Consider the following 20447-nt stretch of genomic DNA (forward strand, 5'->3'; position numbering starts at 1 on the left):
TTTATTATGGTTGGTAGTTAGAATTAGTAAACTCTGGTATTATGTTATATGGAGATTATGATTATGTTTTCCGCTGCATATATTATGGATTATGGATTATCAGGGATTTTATCAATTATAACGCGCTAGACCCGAGTTAAAGGGTTCGGGGCGTTACATTACCCCTCTTTCCTAATCTTATCACTCATTTCATCGGAGCAATCCTAAAAAATATCACATCTCCTATCTCGAACTTCAGCTCTCACCGGCGTGTATCCGCATAGCTCTTCTGCCAACTCTGTGCTACTTTAATCTTTTCTCAGATGAGCTTGACCTTCTCAAAGGTCTATTGAACAAGTTCCGACCCCAAAATCTGCCGCTCACCAACCTCATCCCAGTATAATGGTGATTGGTACTTTCGACCATACAATGCCTCATACGGCGCCATTCCGATATTGGCCTGATGACTGTTATTATATGCAAACTCAACTAATGAAAGATATTGAATCCAACTACCCCCGAAATCCAGTACACACGCCCATAGCATATCTTCTAGAATCTGCATGGTCCTCTTGTACTGTCCATCGATCTATGGATGAAATGTAGTACTAAAAGTGAGTTAAGATCCCAATGCTTCCTATAGACTCTTCCAAAATTGGGAAGTGAACTGTGGATCACTATCTAAAACGATGGACACCGGAACCTCGTGCAATCTGACCATCTCCTGAACATAAAGCTCTGCCAGCCTATTTATGGAGTAATTTAATTTAATTGAAACGAAATGGGCAATCTTCGTCAGTCGATCAACAACTACCCAGACAGCATTTTGTCCATGAAGTATCGATGGCAATCTCGAGACAAAGTTCATGGAAATGTGCTCCCACTTCCACTCAGGAATGAGAAGTGGTTGTAACGGTTCTACAGGCCTCTAGTGCTCGGCCTTCACCTGCTAACATATCAGGCACTGCTCTACAAATATTACAATCTCCCTCTTCATGTTATTCCACCGAAAAGATTCTTGCAGATCCATGTACATATTTGTGCTCCCTGTATGCACTATAAGGAGAGAGCGATGTGCCTCATCCAGAATGACTCGTTTGATCTCGGCCTCATTCGGTACATATATCCTAGTGAAGAACCCCATCACCCCGTCATCTAAGACATTGACATCTGTCCTCAAACCACTATGTACGCCATTCATAATCTCTACCAGCTCTGCATCTTTCGTTTGAGCTGCCCTAATCCTTTCCTGTAAGGTCGGTTGAACTACCAGACTAGTAATAAACACCTAGTGATTACCTTCCAATAACTCCACACCCAACCTTTCTAGGCCCATCCTGATCTGATGCTGAGCTACAACTGCTGAGACTGATGCACCCACTGATTTCTGACTCAACGCATCAACTACCACATTAGCTTTTCTTGGGTGGTAACTAATGGTACAGTCGTAGTCCTTTATCAACTCAAGTCATCTCCGTTGCCTCATGTTCAACTCCTTCTGGGTGAAAAGTATTTAAAACTCTTATGATCAGTAAATATCTTGCACCTTTCACCGTATACGTAGTACCTCCAGATCTTTAACGCATAAACCACCACTACCAATTCCATGTCATGCGTGGCATAGTTCTTCTCGTACTCCTTGAGTTGGCGAGAAGCGTACACGATGACCTTTCCCTACTGCATTAAGACAGACTCGAGTCCTTTTTAAGATGCATCACTGTAAATCACGAATCCACCATCTCCTGATGGAATGGTCAAAATTGGGGCAGTGATAAGTCGCTGCTTCAATTCCTGAAAGCTCTGCTCGCACTCACCAGTCCACTCAAACTTTATGTTCTTCCTCGTAAGCCATGTTAGAGGACTTGATAGTCTAGAAAATCCCTCTACAAATCAGTGGTAATATCCTACCAGACCCAAGATGTAACAACCCGAAGAATAATAGTATTTAAATAATATAGAGGGAGGGAAATGGAAACAGAAATAGAAGGAGGCAGTAGGACGTTGCACTTTGAATGTAATAACCTAGAAGATTTTTACACAGGGCCTCATCGATGAACACAGGGAGTTCGTCGACGAGCACATAAGTAGGCCTCGTCGACAAAGCCACACCTCGTCAACGAGAAGATACCGAGAGGGGTTTTAGGTTGTCTGAATTTCGTCAACGAGGAGGTAGGGTTCGTCGATGAAATTACTTAAGGACTCGTCAACGAGATGACGTGTCGTCAACGAATCCGGCTCTATAAATAGTGAAAACCCATATTTTTTATGAAAATTCAGCGGCTAAAACCTCTTTTCTCTCTATAAACGCCTCTCCCTCCTTCTTTCTTCGATCGCGGCTACGTTTCATGCCGGATCGATAATCTGAAGCCACCATAACGCTCCTAGTGAAGTTTTCTAAAAATCTGCCAGAGCGGATCGTCGGTGGAAGAGGTTTGAAATTTGTCCCAAATTCAGGGTAAGGTGTTTTATTCAGAATATGATTTCCTTGCAGTTATAGGAAATGTTGTATGTAGGAAAATACTGATATTTTATTTTTGGGGATGTCGTTTTCAGGGTGTTGAGTGGAGAACCCTGCGGGTGTAGGGCCAGAGTTCAGTGAGAGCTTTTCAGAAACTAAGTAAGGGAAATATGCTATGCTAGAAGGTTTGATTATATTAACAGGAATTTTACATATGTGCATGTATACCAGTTATTATGTAACTTTTACAGAATATGAGATTCTAAAGTATGTGTGGTCTGAGTAGATATTATTTAGTGTAAAATTTTATATAGTTTTTCTTGTATATGATGTTATACAGAATATACAGATATAAGTACATATATAGTTTTTATTCAAATAGCTTCATAGATATATATATATACGCAGATATTTATTCAGATCAGTATACATAGTATTTATAGAATGTTATGTTTTCCTAAATGCCATAACACTCAAAGTATACAGACAGATTACCCAGATAGAAAGTATAGATAGATTATATAGTTATAGCATCAAGATGCTACAGATATTACAGCATTTACAGTACAGATTATTAGTGTTATGGTTATTTTGGGAACATAATGAAAACAGTAAAAAGAGTGTATATATATAGATATATATATATATATATATATATTATCATATCCCCGTGGAAAGATTACAGACAGATATAGTTTATAAAGCACGGTATTGTTGCTAATACAGATAGAGTGCAACCACATATCACAGATAGTGTGTGGATACCGTCAAACTGTGCTCTGAGAGGATGCAGCTCCCCGATACACTGGGTTGAGGGGGCCAGCTTGACGAGGTAGCAGCCAGTCCTGAGCTTAGGAGTGGATGCAGTTTGATCGGGCTGAGTTAGTGTAGAGTATGATGATTTACCTGGAGGGCCAACCAAAGTTAAGTCCCGCCTATGGGCCACACAACTCTGTCATGAGGGGTCAAATCATGACATACAAAATCCTAGGGAAAGAGCACAGTTATGTATATGTATACAGTTTTACAGCTTTTGTCGTATATAATATGATATAGTAGTATGAATGATAGAAAGTTTAGATGATACAAATTTTTTAAGCTATTATACATGTGTTTTACAGATTTGTCAGATCATGCAGTTTTATATATTATTGTTATAGTTTTACGACTCGGTCGCCATACAATAGTAATAGCATATTTCCACTTACTGAACGTCGTCTCACCTTATTACTTTACCACTTTTCAGGTGAGCTAGCTAGGCGAGCAGATCAGGCTCACGGATAGAGAGTTGACTTGATTACCCTAGTTATAGGGTAAGTTTGTGACAGGGTTTTGGATTTTTGGGGTAGATGATAATGGAGGGAATTATTGTATATGGCTATGGTCTGAATGTATTGAATTCTAATATTATTAAATATATGTGGTTGTATGACTTGTATATCCGCTGCGTAGATATGGTTATATATATATAATGGTGAGAATTTTGGGGACGTTACATAAGAAACTTTTAACCTCATGCACATTCTTCGGCCTTGCCCAATCATTTACTGCCTCTATTTTGCTTAGGTCCACTAAAACACCTTCCCTGAACACTACATGTCCTAGAAATGCAACTTGTTCCAACTATAATTCGCATTTCTTGAATTTAGCAAACAACTTCTTTTCTTTAAGTACCTAAAGTACCAGCCTCAAATGAGTCACATGCTCCTCGAATAAACCAGGATGTCATCAATGAACACAACCGTGAACCGATCTAAGCACTCGTGGAACACCCTATTTATCAGGACCATGAATGCCACAGGAGCATTGGTCAATCCAGAAGGCATAACCAGAAATTCATAATGGCCATACGTAGTGCGGAAAGCCGTCTTTGGTACATCCTCTGATTTAACCCTCACTTGATGATACCTGGATCGTAAATCGATCTTGGAGAAGACATGTGTGTCCTGTAGCTGGTCAAACAGATCGTCAATACGGGGTAACGGGTACTTGTTCTTCACTACAACTTTGTTGATTTCCCTGTAGTCAATGCACATCCTCATCGACCCATCCTTCTTCTTTACAAACAACACTGGTGCTCCCTAGGGTGATACGCTCGGTTTGATAGACCCCTTTTCAAGTAGTTCATGTAACTGCTCCTTTAACTCCTTTAGTTCAGCTGGAGCCATTCTATATGAAGCCTTAGAAATAGGCGTTGTCCCTGGAAGCAAATCAATGGCAAACTCCACCTCGTGATCAGGAGGCAATCCCAGTAAGTCCTCAGGAAAAACTTCTGAGAACTCCCTTACCATGGGGATATCCTCCAGTTTAAGTTCTTCCCTCGATGCTTCTTTCACAAATGCTAGGTACCCCCGGCATCCCTCCTGAAGTAACCTCTTTTCCTGAATGGCTAAAAGAATCCGTGGTGCAGAGCGCACACATGACCTGACAAATTTAAACTCCTGCTCCCCTAGAGGTCTGAACAGTACCTCCCTCCTGTGGCAATCAATACTTGTGTAACTAGATGTTAACTCGTCCATCCCCAGAATGACATCAAAACCATGCATGTAAAAAACAATCAAACTAGCAGGCAACATTCTCCCCTAAATCTCCACTAGGTAGTCTCTAATCACTTTGCTACACACTACCACTGACCTTGTTGGTGTGACCACATCTAACTCGGCATCTAACAACTATGTCTTTACCCCGCATAATTTGATGAACCCCGAAGATACGAAAAAGTGCATTGCTCCTGAGTCACACAATACAATAGCTCTATTTGAAAGCACATAAATGTTACCTATTACCACATCTCCTACATTCTTGGTGTCGCCCGGAGTTGAGGAATACACCCGTGCCTGGGTCATGCCCCTCTGGTAGCTCCTGCACAGTGCCTGGTTACCTCCCTAATATTGTTGTTGTGGGGGTGCATTGTTCAACGTCGCGCGACAATCTCGTGCCATATGTCCAACCCTACCACACTGGAAGAAGTCAACTGATCCTCCCCTGCACTCCCTCAAATGCCTCTTGCCATATGCAGGGAAAATAATGTATGATGAGGAACCCTAAAATGTTCCACCACCCATCTCCCGTTGTTGGCCTCCGCCATTACCATACCTACTTCAAGGACCTTGCCTCGCACCCGTGTGAGAACTAGAAGACATAGGCCTCCTCTTCAAGTTCTAAACCCCCACATCTCCCTATAGGCTCGTCTCTGCCACGGTGGCCTTATCCACTAGTGTTGAAAAATCTTGCACCTGCAATATAACCACCTAATTCAAGATCTCATGCCTCAGACCCCTCTCGAACCTCCAAGCCTCCTTGGACTTGTCTAGTACCATATAGGGAGCAAAATGTGACAGCTCTACAAACCTAGCAGCGTACTGCTGAATAGTCAGGTGTTCCTGAGTTAGGTTCAGGAACTCTTCCGCCTTAGCATTCCTAACGGAGGTTGGAAAATACCGGTCAAAGAAAATCTCTCCAAAGCGGCTCCAAGTCATCATTACTGCTACTAGTCTCTGCTCCTTTAGTAGCATTACTGCTTGCCACCATCTCTCGGCCTCTCTAGTCAGCTTGAACGTGGCATAGAGCACTTTCTGCTCATCCGTGCAATGCAGTACAACCAAGATCTTTTCGATTTCACACACCTAATTCTCTACAACGATCGGGTTGATGCTAGGGGTGCACATAATTCGGTGAAAATCGAATTAACCGGATTAACAGGCCGAAGTTGGCCGGTTCGGTTCGGGTAAAAAATTCAGTTCGGTCGGTTCGGTTAAAAATCTATAATTTTTCGGTTAATCGATTTCGGTTTGGTTAATGGTTAAAAAAATATCAGTTAATCGATTAACCGAATTACTAATACTTTATATTTTTAATATAATTTATAATAGGGCAATCAGGGCCGTCGGGCTCGGGTGACTCGGTTTCTCAATTTCTCTGCGCTCTACTGAGTATCGATCTGCCCCGCATAGCACACGCCCACAGGCTGCAGCTCTCCTGCCTCTCCATCGGAGTCCTCGACTCATCGGACCACCTCTCGGAGAGTCGGAGTCGGCAAATCCCCTCTGGCCTCTTTGCCGTCTTCGAGTCTTCGGCAGCTCGGCTCTCCAGAGTCCAGCCTCTCTTCTCGATCCTTAGCGTCTCAGACTCTTAGCCACCAGCTCGCCGTTCAAACCCGGACGGCTAGACCCCAATAACTCAGTGTGTGTGTGTGTGTATTTGGGAAAAACTAAATATTTGAGTTTAACCAAATCCTAGAGATGATTATAAGTTTATTTCTCAACAATATATATATATATATATATTTCTCCCAGACAGTTATTATATTATGATTTATCACTCAATTGTGTGGAATGAGAATAATTATTATTGTATGATTAAACATGATGATTTTTATATAATAATGAAATAAAATGACAGTTCATATGGCTGTGTGCCGAGTTCAGACGACTATGTGCCGAGTTCAGATAGTTGTGTTCCGAGTTTAGACTGTTGTGTGCCGAGTTATGAAATAACAGTTTTATCAAAAATATGATATGACAGATTTATGGAAATGTGATCATTATATTGTTTTATTATACAAATTATATTATATGGTAGCAGAACCTTGATGGACTAATTATGATTCAGAGCACAGTATCGTAGCTAATTTGATATAGTCAGTGCCACCACACTACTCAGATAGAGTGTTGGTGAATGGATAGTCGATTGGGCCAAAGAAGAGTAGAGTACCCTCCTGGAGTCCATACCAGTTTGGGTGGCTTAATCGTACTTACAGAGGCGCTAGTTTGACTTAGTTTGGTGGTAGGTCAACCATTGCTAAGTACCGCTTTTAGGTAGTACAACCCGATCATGTGGGGTTATTACATGATGTTATATGACTATCCATTCAGGGAAAATTCTTTATATATATATAGATATGATGATTTACATACGCAGAGAAATATGTATTGCAATAAAGCATGTTTTGAAAAAGGAAGTTTGTGTTTTTAAATATATATACACGTGTGAGTACAGATTTACATGATTTATCAGTTAAAATTAATTATTTAAAGGATGAGCTTATACCACATTAAAACTCATGTTGTCACACACTGATAATAATCTACTCCACCTTACTAAGAAGTATCTCACCCCAATATTTTAACATTTTTATGAAGTAATGAAATAAAATGATAGTTCATACGACTGTGTGTCGAGTTTAGATGGTTGTGTGTCGAGTTATGAACTAACAATTTTATCAGAAATATGATATGACAAATTTATGGAAATGTGATCATTATATTGTTTTATTATACGAATTGTATTATATGGTAGCAGAACCTTGATGGACTAGTTATGATTTAGAGCACGGTACCGTAACTAATTTGATATAGTCAGTGCCACTACACTGTTCAAATAGAGTGTTGGTGAATGGATAGTCAATTGGGCCAGAGAATAGTAGAGTACCCTCCTAGAGTCTGGACTAGTTTGGGTGGCTAATCGTACATACAGACGCGTTAAATTGACTTAATTTGGTGGTAGGTCAGCCATTGTTAAGTCCCGCCTTCAGGTCGCACAACCCGATCATGTGGGATTATTACATGATGTTATATGATTGTCCATTCATGGAAAATTCTTTATATATATGATGATTTACATACGTAGAGAAATATGTATTACAATAAAGCATGTTTTGAAAAAGGAAGTTTGTGTTTTTAAATATATATATATATATATATATATATATATATATATATACGTGTGAGTACAAATTTACATGATTTATCAGTTAAAATTAATTATTTAAAGGATGAGTTTATACCACATTAAAACTCATGTTGTCACACACTGATAATAATCTACTCCACCTTACTGAGAAGTGTCTCACCCCAATATTTTAACATTTTCAGGAAGTACCAAGAAGCAAACCCAGAGAGCTCAGGGGCAGGATTAGTTAGGGTTGTATAGGTAAATTTTGGTGAGATACTGTAATGTGTATGTTGACGTTCTTTTGACAGTTTGGGATGTAAATAATTTGGATTTTAGGGGCAGGATTAGTTAAGGTTGTATAGGTAAATTTTGGTGAGATACTGTTATGTGTATGTTGACGTTCTTTTGACAGTTTGGAATGTAAATAATCTGGATTTTAGGGATTATGTATAATTATGATAGTATTATAATCTGGTATAGTTATTGTGGTATTTATGTTTTCCGCTGCATGTATTTTATTGAGTTATGGAAATGTGTGACCGATGCCCACTTCGGGTATCGGGATGTATAGATTGGTATCAGAGATGTATGCATATAGAATAACTCTCCGAGCCCGACCGGGTTCGGGATGCTACAAACTATATGTACTACATCCTCTTTAATTTATCATTTCAGGTGCATAATAGATCAAAGATATCAAAATCTACTAACTAGAATTGTTTATTTCTTAAATATCAAGTATAATCTTATCATCAATATTCCTCTTTACATGACTGAAATCACATTTCATATATTTTTATCTCATTTCTACTTTTATATATATATATATATATATATATATATATATATATATCCTAAAACTTATAAACTTTAAAGTTATTTTCTACAGTTATAATTTAGATTCTACCTCGTTTGAATTTTCATCAATCAAAGAAGTATTGCTTGCAAACAACATACCAAGGAATCTCGTTCACTATATTTTTAATCGCTAAAGCAAGCAATAGAGACTCAAAGTTGAACCTTCATATTAAAATTTAGAAATAATTATTTCTTATATATTCCTTCTAGATTTATAAAAAATTTTCCCTTATTATTTGTTTTATATTAATTTCATATTTATATAAATTACCAAATTATTCCACTATTAGCTATTCTACTTTACAAGTAGGCAATTTGTGAAAACTAAATGTAACTAGACCCAATAAAATAATGTAAAAAAAATACACTTTTTACCGGTGTATGAGTTCAGAATGATAAATTGATAATTAGTGAATTTTAAATCTTATACAATTTTAAAAAACATGTTGAGTGACAGCACACTGAAAATTTTCATTAAGGGGGCTGGAAATGTTCAATCACAATTCTCCTCTTAAGAAACTCATGTGGAATTTTGAAGAAGATATTTACTAAAGCAATTCTGAATATTTTTTTTTTCATTAAAGAGAATAAATTTGTATAAGTATACAAGGAGTACTTTTTTCATTAAAGCAATTCTGAATATTTAATAAATTTTGCCTCGAATATGAATATTCCCACCTGTAGTATTAGACTAGCATACTTTTGTAAAATACATATTACACTATTTTATAAATTTCCAATAGGGCAATTCCCCTGTTTTGGTCATTAGACTAGCCTAATCTAGGCGCGCCACCTACTCATCAAGTGCACCCCCCAAGTCCAGAGACCAAGCTGGAATGCAATTGAGTGGAGCGTATTTTCATATATGGCTAGGGCTAGGAGCCTAGGAGGGTGAAAAATGAAAAGAGGAAGATGGGCTGGCCACTTGGAAGAGTCATCGCAGCTAGATAGTTTAAAAATCATTTCATAATTGTGAAAAACAGTTCATATATTTTTAAAATAATTACAAATTTTTTTTATTTTTTAAAAAATTAAAAACACTTATATGAAAGATATGATAAAAACCCCCCATGTCATTGAAAGCTCAATTCAAAAATGGAAGCATTCTTTTATATCGCAATTTAGTTCTTAAAAAATTCAGGTTCTCCTCCTTTGCCATTTCCAATTCATTCCTTAGACAAACTTGCCAATAGTCTCAAACTTGGTAATTCCATGGTCATTTATACTGCAGATGAACTGCATAATGAGCAAATAAGGGACTTTTATCATGCCATAATGAGCAAAATTCCTTGATGAAGTGAATATCCACCTCGACAATAATAGAGTTAGAGCCAACTACATACTTTATATAAATGTGAATGTAAGAATTGAACATTCTTAGATTTCCCAAAAATTCCTCTCCTTGATTTTTGTAAAAATGGACCCAAGCAACTCATAGAAGGAGCAGGATGTGTTCTTCCACGAGATTCATTTCGATATTTTTAATGATATTTTAAAGGATCAATTGTCAAAAAATTGTAAAAATAAAAATAAAAAATCGAAAACTGGCACCCTTTGGTGTTACCAGTTGTTTTCATTTTAGGTATATTGTCTCAAAGTTTTTATTTTCATGCTACCCAGTATATTATAAAACAACCCATAATTTCATTTTAAACGTATCTTATTTAAATTTAAAATACTTTTATAATATTATAAAACTTGTAGGCCCATACATCACACATCATTCATAATCCCTAATGTTGGAGTGTCAAGCTTGCCTGAACGAAATCTAAGTCGTCCGTTCTTTTCAGATTTAACAGCTGCTGTTGGGGGGGGGGGGGTGTTGTTGTAATTTGATACTTATGTGTTGTAAATAAAACAACACAATAAAAGGGGGCGGGGGTTGGCTGGGACTTCATTTTTCTGTTTGCAGCTTTAGAGAAACAGTCGCAAGGCTTCTTCTTTTCTCCAGCCGCGAGAGACTCTTGCAGAGCCGCAGCGAGTCTTCTTCTTCACCCTGAGCGCAGGAGAGACGTCTTCACTTGCAGCCGCATGAGAGAGCACCTGCGACCCGAGGAGGCCATCACCGCCGAGAGAGATCCTTCAACCGCAACACGCGGGAGAGGGAGACGGCAGGAGGTGGATGCGGCGCGGGTATCTCTAGCGGAGGTTCACGCGCAGGTAAAGTAAGGTAAAAGCTCAGATTTAGTTTCTTGGGGAGGATTTATTTTAGGGAAATCAGGGAGGAATATAGGGAGAAACCTAGGGCTATTTGCAGGTGCGAAGGGGGGGTTTCTTGGATTATTCTTGGGCTGATTTTCAGAGGAGATCAGTAAGACAAGAAAGGGTAAATCTGTGTGTACTTGTATTTATTTCCGCCGATTTAATATAGTGTCTCTGGAGGTGAGTTTCTGTCATGGATGTAAGCCAATTTTTGGACCGAACCACGTAAATGTGTTCTTGTGGATTGTGCTTGTGACATGTTTACATTTTGCTGAATATTGGATTGGTGAATATATATTTTTCTTGATCAGGCTTAGCACACACACGTGTCAAAATAAACAAGTTTAAGTTTAGGTGTGATTGTGGTTGATGCTTGAACAAAATCAAATTTTTATTGTGGTTTGTTTGGAATTAATTAAAATCTGAAAATAGAATTAGCAATCAGTTGAATTGCACACAACAAGTGGTATCAGAGCCTGGCTATGTGATGGGGACCGCTAGGTTTGAAATAGAAAAATTCACCGTGAAAAATGACTTTAGTTTATGGAGGATTAAGATGCGTGCCATCTTGGTACAACAAGGGCTTGAGGAGGCTCTTCTTGGAGAAAAGAAAGGGGCTTCCACTTCACAAAAGGGGAAACTAGGTTTACCCTCCACCAACAAAGTGAAGCTCGAAATCCTTCAAAAGGCACATAGTGCCATTATCTTGTCCTTAGGGGACAAAGTGCTTAGGGAAGTTGCCAATGAGGATACGACAACTGGAGTGTGGTCAAAACTAGAAAGTTTGTACATGACAAAATCCCTAGCAAATAGACTCTATAAGAAGACTAGACTCTACACCTTTAGAATGACCCCTGGAACATCGATTGATGAACATTTAGATGAATTTAATAAAATTATTTTGGATCTTGCTAGTATTGATATTAGTATAGATGAAGAAGACCAGACAATTCTTTTATTGAGTTCTCTTGACTTCACATATGAAAATATGAAAGAAACTATGATGTATGGGAGAGAGAGGCCGACTTTAGAAGATGTGCAAGCCGTTTTGCACTATAGGGAATTGCACACTAAGTTTAAGTCTAAATCTGGGTTAAGGGAAGAGTTAAATGTGAGAGGTAGGTCTGAAAAGAGGAATAAGAAAAGAAAAGACAAGAGGTCTAGATCAAAGTCTAAGAGCAAGACACTTAAGTGTTATGCATGTCACAAGGAATGACATTTTAGGAGGGACTGCTCTGAGAGGAAAAATGGTGCAAATGCCACCACCTCTGAATCAAAGGGTAAGACAGCTGTAGTTTTAGATGGGTATGATAGTGCGGAAGTGTTGAATGTCTCTGATAGAGATTCGGGAAAAGAATGGATATTAGATTCAGGATGTTCCTTCCACATGTGTTCATTGAAAAACTGGTTTGAGTCCTTTACATGCCTAGAAGGAGGTCATGTTATCCTAGGAAACAATAAGTCATGTAAAATACAGGGTATTGGGACTGTGAGACTTCTAATGCATGATGGGATGGAAAGAGTGCTAAGAGATGTGAGGTACATACCTGAGCTGAAGAGAAACTTGATTTCTCTTGGTAGCTTAAATAAGACAGGGTACATGTTTAAGTCTAAAGGAGGTAGCCTAAGAGTTTGTAGAGGTTCACTGATAGTGATGAAATGGGTGCTAAAGAATGGGTTGTACACCTTGGTAGGAAAGACAATGATTGGTGAGGTTTCACCTATCAATCACAGGGTAGAAAATTAGGTTTCCTTGTGGCATAAGAGGCTAGGACATGTTAGCCAACAAGGCCTAAAGGAGCTGGAGAAATAGGGGCTCCTTGAAGATAGGAAACTTGAGGAATTGTCATTCTGTGAGGAGTGTGTCTTGGGTAAGTCTACTAGGGTTAGTTTTAAGAAGTCTACTCACACCACGAAACAGACTCTTGATTACATACATTCAGACTTATGGGGGCCTGCTACGGCTAGTTCTCATGGTGGTTCTAGGTATTTTCTGTCAATTATAGATGACTTTTCTAGGAAAGTATGAGTTTATATTCTAAAATATAAAAGTGATACTTTTGAAAAGTTTAAAGAATGGAAAACCTTAGTTGAAAATCAAGTTGGCAGAAAAGTTAAAACACTGAGAACAGACAATGGATTAGAATACTTATCAAATGAATTTTCTAAATTTTGTAAAGCTGAGGGCATAGCTAGACATAGGACTATTAGGGATACTCCCCAATAGAATGGATTAACTGAAAGGATAAATAGGACTATTTTGGAAAGGGTAAGATGGATGTTAGCCACTTTAGGTCTGCCCAAGACCTTTTGGGCAGAGGCAGTGCCCACTGTTGTATACATTATTAATAGGTGTCATTCCACAGCTTTAAATTATGAAACCCCTCAAGAAATCTGGTCGGGTAAGCCTACTGATTATCAGGGTTTAAAAATTTTTGGGTGCATAGCCTATGCCCACATTAGAACTGATAAATTAGAGCCTAGGGCTATTAAATGCATTTTTGTGGGATGCCCAGAGGGGGTTAAAGGCTATAAGCTCTGGGTTGTAGAACCTGGAAAACAAAAATGTATTATTAGCATGGATGTAGTTTTTAATGAAACAAAAATGGGGGGAAAACTAGAAAATTCAGATGAAAGTGTTAGGCACTCTGATACTAGTGACCCGCAGCTTGAGGCGGAGCAACCCTCCACTTCTCATAGCCATTTAGAAACATATGTTGTAGATTTTGAGGAGCAAAACTTAGAAATGGAAACCTTTGAATTAAGTAAACTTACCTTCTAGCACGGGATAGGGAGAGGAGGGTCATAAGACCTCCTCAAAGGTATGGGGAAGCTGATATGACAATTTTTGCTCTTTCTGTTGCTAAAACAGAAATTGAGGTGGAGCTTAGGACTTTTAAAGAGACCATGGATAGTAAAGAGACTGAAAAATGGATTCTTGTAATGCAAGAAGAAATGGAGTCTCTAAATAAGAATGAGACATGGGTGATGGTACCTAAACCGGAAAAACAGAAACTCATAGGATCCAAATGGATCTTTAAGAGGAAAGAGGGAATCCCTAAAGTTGAACCACCTAGGTATAAAGCTAGGTTAGTGGCTAAGGGATTTACACAAAAGGAAGGGGTAGACTATAATGAAATATTTTCTCCTGTTGTGAGGCATAGTTTTATTAGAATTCTATTATCTTTTGTTGTTGTACATGACTTACATTTGGAACAACTTGATGTTAAAACTGCTTTCTTGCATGGTACTTTAGAAGAAACAATTTATATGCAACCTCCCGAGGGCTTTGATATGGAAATGAATAAAAATCATGTATGTTTATTAAAGAAATCTTTATATGGGTTGAAACAATCACCTAGACAATGGTATAAACGATTTGATTCTTACATGATTCAAAATGATTTTAAATCATGTGATAAATGTCATATATATGCTATTATATGTTGATGACATGTTGGTTGCTTGTCAAGACATGGATATGTTAAATCAAGTTAAGTGCATGCTCAAATCTGAATTTTAAATGAAAGACTTAGGACTTGTTAAAAGAATACTTAGTATAGAAATAACTAGAGAAAGGAATAAAAGGCTTCTCTACTTGTCTCAAAAGTCTTATATTTCAAAGGTATTAAAAAGATTTGAAATGAGTCATGTTAAATCTACTTCTATTCCTGCTGCACAGCATATTAAGTTGTCTAGCAAACAGTGTCCTGAAACTAAAGATGAGTCATTGTTTATGAATAGAATACCTTATGCTAGTATGGTTGGTAGTGTAATGTATGATATGGTATGTTCTAGACCTGATCTATCTTATGTTGTAAGTCAAGTGAGTAGATTTATGAGCAAACCTGGAAAACCATATTGGCATGCTTTGAAACAAAATTTTCAATACTTGTCTGGAACAAAACAGCAAAGATTAATAATATTTGGTAAAAAGGATATGCATTGTGAAATAGGATTAAAAGGATATATAGATTCTGACTATGCTGGAAATCTAAATACCAAGAAGTCTTTGTCTAGTATGGTCTTTTGCTTTTTAGGTAGTGCTATTAGTTGGAAATCTCACATACAGTCGGTAGTAGCCTTGTCTACCACAGAGGCTGAATATATTGCCATGACTGAAGCCTTTGAGGAGGCTATATGGATAAAAGGACTATGCCTAGAATTAGAAATGTATAGTGGAACTGTTACAATTTATTGTGACAATTAAAACACTATTCATTTGGTTAGGAATCATGTTTATCATGATAGGTTCAAACATATAGATGTTAGGCTGTATTTTGTGAGAGATATTATTTCTAGTGGAGAAATAGAAGTAAGAAAAATTCCAACGGAGGATAATCCTTCGAATATGATGACTAAAGCAGTACCTAAATCCAAGTTTGAACATTGTTCGAACTTGATTAACCTTGGAAGTTTCTAATGTCTGTTTTGTAGGAACCGCCATAGGAGATGCTAAGGAGGTGCAAGGGTTACAAGCTTGCCAAGGTGGAGAATTGTTGGAGTGTCAAGCTTGCCTGAAGGAAATCCAAGTCGTCCTTTCTTTTCAGATCTAACAGCTTCTGTTTGGGGGGGGGGGGGGTGTTGTAATTTGATACTTATGTGTTGTAAATAAAACAACACAACAGAAGGGGGCAGGGGTTGGATGGGACTTCATTTTTCTGTTTGCAGCTTCAGAGAAATAGCCGCAAGACTTATTCTTTTCTCCAGCCGCGAGAGACTCTTGCAGAGCCTTAGCGAGTCTTCTTCTTCACCTCGAGCGTAGGAGAGACATCTTCACTCGCAACCACGTGATAGAGCACCTGCGACCTGAGGAGGCCATCACCGTCGAGAGAGATCCTTCAGCCACAGCGCGTGGGAGAGGGAGACGGCAGGAGGTGGTGCAGCGTGGGTATCTCCAGCGGAGGTTCACGCGCAAGTAAAGCAAGGTAAAAGCTTAGATTTAGTTTCTTGAGGAGGGTTTCTTTTAGGAAAATCAGGGAGGAATATAGGGAGAAACCTAGGACTATTCACAGGTGTGAAGGGGGGTTTTTTAGATTATTTTTGGACTGATTTTCAGAGGAGATCAATAAAACATGAAAGGGTAAATCTGTGTGTACTTGTATTTATTTTCGCCGATTTAATATAGTGTCTCTGGAGGTGAGTTTCTGCCGTGGATGTAGGCCAATTTTTGAGCCAAACCACGTAAATGTGTTCTTGTGGATTGTGCTTGTGACATGTTTACATTTTGCTAAATATTGGATTGGTGAATATATATTTTTCTTGATCAAACTTAGCACACACACGCTTCAAAATAAATATATTTAAGTTTAAGTGTGATTGTGGTTGATGCTTGGACAAAATCAGATTTTTATTATAGTTTATTCAAAATTAATTAAAATATGAAAATAGGAAAAAGCTCACAACACCTAACTTATCATACATCTGAACGAAACAAGAGACTCGTTCTGCGCTTCTCTTACGTGGATTGGGTTAATCAGTGCTGGCGCGATCGGCGGGGGTGGACACGTGGCTTCCCATCCTCACGACCATGCCGTCTATGTCCCGAACGTACCCCACCTTCTGTCCCCACCCTCTCTCCTCCGGCTCGCTCACCGCCACCGCCCCATTCTCCACCGCTCTCTGCTCATCACCACCATCATCAAATTCATCATCATCATCCAATTTCCCTATTGTCATTATTAAAATAAAAGAAACTGTTGAGCTGTCTATATATATATATATATATATATATATATATAAGCGCGTACCTTGAAAGCCGCATCGACGTCGGAGTAATCGAAGCAAAGCTCGAGGGGGGCTCTGACGGGGGCGGAGGGGGGAGGGAGCTGGACGGCGCCGGTGATTTGGTCCGTCTCGTGCTGGTGGGCCGGCGTGAAGGCTATCGTCGTCTGCCCGCTCTCTAGCTCCGCCCACCGCCGCGACTCGTCCAACCGCCGGACGCTGCACCCGAAGGCTCTTCCATAGAAATCCACCGACTTGGCGACGTCTTTCACGTACACTATGGTGTACGCAAACGCTGGCCTCAAGCTGGACGCCATCGTTAGTTATCAACTCCAATTAAAAGTTTTCGATCTTTAGCTTATAGGTTCGATCGGAGCAGGCTTCAGGCGTCTTGTAAATTTATCAGGTCGGTGAAATGGGTGTGCCGCTGACACGTGTCGACAAGTGCTGTGTTTTACACCAGGTGGCTTTCATGCATGCTAGTCGCTGCCACGTTGCTCGCTGCCCAGACACCATTTTTATTCCGTAATCAAGTGAAACTGTGGGAAGTACACGTAAATGGAGTATATGAGACTAAGATTAGGTTTGGAAAATAATTTTTATTTTTTTAATATTTTAATCTAAAAAAATTATTAAAACATCACCGTATTTTTTAAGATTTTAATTAGATTCATATTACAAAATTTAAATATGGAGGACGTTTTTATTACTAAACACATTTTATTTTTAATTTTATAAAATTATTTAAAAATTACAAACTTAATAAAAAAAAGTGTTATTCTAAATTTTTATATAGATTTAGAAATAAAAAATAAGGTGACCGATGCTTTTTTAACTATTTGAAAATTTAAAAATAAAAAACAAAATTATTTCTTTTTATTTTTTTATAAAAAGTTTTTATAAATAGTATAAAATTAAATAATGATTGAATTTTTGGTTAACTTTATAGAAAAGATTATATGATTACTATTGGTAGCCGACTAAATAGGAATTGAAATGAAAATGATCCTTGCCATATAAGGATTTAATAATTAAAAATTCTTCATAATAATACTAAAATTCGTCATAATTTATAAGCCTACAACTAAGAATAGATAAGAAATAATTATTCTTAAATTTTATTATATGATAGTAATGGGTATTCTTTACTTATTCCATATTAAATAGAATAAAATATATTTTTATAGGAGTCCATTCTTTTTGAATTATTTCATCATAATTTTATTATGTTTCATATATCGTATATATTTCATTCTTAAAAATAATCATTCCAAAAATGAAATGTATATAACTAAAATCAGTTAAGTCAATAGTCATAATGTTAGTTTGACTTGGCTCAAATCGAATTTAAGTTAATTTAGAATTGTAATGAGTCCATCAATTTGATTTTTATAATATTATTTGTAAATTTAAATTATTACATTTATATTATATAAATGTATAGTATAATTTTATAGACATATTTAGTATCATATATATATATATATATATATATAAATGTAATATTATTATAATTAAATTTAATTTAATTAAACTAAATTTGAGTTTTGAGAAATTGTAGCCGAATCAAACTTGAATTTAATAATTTTGTGATCAATTCAATTTAAATTAAATTTTAAATTTTAAATTTTCGAGCTAAGTGAAATTTGAATATTTTATTATGCCAACTAAACTATCTTCAACACACTTCTAGACATAAAAGGTAATTTTTAAATAATTTTAACACATTGTAACTAAAAACTCATTTTTTAAAATCACATAATATCAAAGATTTTAATAAAGCTAATTTTTGAAGTTCAACCACTAAAAAAAAATTCATCATTTATGCTTAATGAAATCATTTTCATAAGGGATATTTTTAATAATCTATAAAATCATAATTTTAAAATATGATACGTTCAATATTGTAACAAAGTTATGGACTTTTATTCAAAATTGTACAAATGATTGGTTTCAATTAATATCAACGATGGAATATTTGCAATCAAGCATCAAGTTAAATAAACTTATAAATTACGTTTAATCTAGATAAGATGAACTTATCAATAATTAAACTCTAATAATTAATTAAATTGACCAAGAGATAATATAGATGTTTCAAGTATTTGAAGAAAAAAGAAGAATATGCTTATTCATTGGAGGGGTAGTAAGCTAAATAAAATCAAAGAGGGTTTGCAGGAGTTGTTGACTTACAAAATCACATAAATAAAGGACAAGCTTCTTTTATTTTCTTTTCATATAAGTTCTATTATTTGGTTCAAAGAGGTAAAAATATACTTAAATTAACTTGAAATGAAATAATGAAGAACGATTTAACAGTCCTTAATTTGATAAAGAAAATGATTTTGATAAGGTGGATTGACAAAAAAAGATTCATGTAGTTGATCCAATTTAGTGGGACTTAAGGTTTGTTGCTATTATTATTGTATAAGTTATGTTATTGATGTCCTAGGTGCTCTCTCTCTCTCTCTCTCATACACATACACACACACATTTAAAGAGCTTTTGCCGAGAAAATGAAATCAATTCAATGTTCGTATATAACTTTATTCAACTCATGTGAAAACAAAATTTAATAATTTTCAAAAATTTTCTCTAACTAGAAAACTAAGTTTGTGTTAATGATAAAAGAGTCCAAATATTCAATTATGATATAAAAAAATAGAAGGAAATATAATTTATTAAAAATAAATAAATGAAAAAATAAGGAGAAAGTGATGGTTATTCTTTTGTGCCAAAGTTAAGTGATGGAATTGCAAAATAATATTGAACTCAATAAACATTGTTTGATGAGTATAAAAAAGAAAACAGAGGTTGGTAATATTAAAAAATAAATATTAATTTAATTAATATAAGTCTATATGTATATACGAATAATTTATAATATAATAATGTTATTATTTTACATATACAATACCAATATATGCTAAAATAAATACAACACTCAATGCATAAAGGATCTCGTGCCATGTTATTATAGGTGACTATTCTCAAACAACAAGAATTGAAGAATAATTAGAGAACCTTACTGAGATAAGAACTTGCAGTACTTACGAAAAAGGAGAATCAAGTAAATCAAAAGAAAAAATAGAAGAACCAATTGAATTTAACATACTTGATCATAATCTTAAGAATTTTAATTTTGACAAACAAAACGAATTGCTTATTAAAAGAATTGACGAATTAGTTAGCCAGACTTCAAACTTAAAAATTAATACAATAACCAAAGAAGATGCCATTAATGCTTTAGAGTCAAATTTTACGGAAGAAACCTTTGACTTAAATAAAATCAAAGATTGGAGAAGTCAAAGTCAAAGAACCTATTATAAAAAGCCTACACCACCAAGTCTTTTATCAGAAGAATCAAATGACTTACTTCCTCAAAGAAATTTTCAAGGAAATGAAATTCATGAATGGAGAATTGATGGTCTTACTGAACATCAACTTCATTCCTTTTTACATCAAATGGCCATGGCAGCAACTGCCTACAAACTACATTCACATAAAGCTTCAGAGGAACAGATTGTTTCTCTTCTTACTCATGGATTCACCG

General features: G+C 36.5%; 1 protein-coding gene across 2 annotated transcripts; it reads right to left on the reverse strand.

The window, feature by feature from the left end:
- Positions 1–16502: 16502 nt before the first annotated feature.
- Positions 16503–17435, reverse strand: LOC131149552 (uncharacterized). 2 transcript variants are annotated; one of them, XM_058100096.1, is made up of 2 exons: positions 16921–17435; positions 16503–16792 (listed from the first exon to the last, which is right to left on the reverse strand). In XM_058100096.1, exons 1-2 carry the CDS (start codon positions 17209–17211, stop codon positions 16643–16645), a joined length of 441 nt encoding a protein of 146 aa, XP_057956079.1. In that variant the 5' UTR covers positions 17212–17435; the 3' UTR covers positions 16503–16642. The 2 variants fall into 2 exon arrangements, with proteins under 2 accessions (XP_057956079.1, XP_057956080.1); XM_058100097.1 differs by having other exon boundaries at positions 16503–16839; positions 16921–17280.
- Positions 17436–20447: the final 3012 nt, after the last annotated feature.

This window comes from Malania oleifera, chromosome 2 (assembly GCF_029873635.1).
Source record: "Malania oleifera isolate guangnan ecotype guangnan chromosome 2, ASM2987363v1, whole genome shotgun sequence".
NCBI lineage: Eukaryota > Viridiplantae > Streptophyta > Magnoliopsida > Santalales > Ximeniaceae > Malania > Malania oleifera.

Coding starts and splice junctions, on each gene's coding strand:
- LOC131149552 (XM_058100096.1), bottom strand. CDS start 17,211: ATGGCGTCCAGCTTGAGGCCAGCGTTTGCGTACACCATAGTGTACGTG. Junction 16,793..16,920: donor ACGTCGATGCGGCTTTCAAG/GTACGCGCTTAT, acceptor GGTGATGAGCAG/AGAGCGGTGGAGAATGGGGC.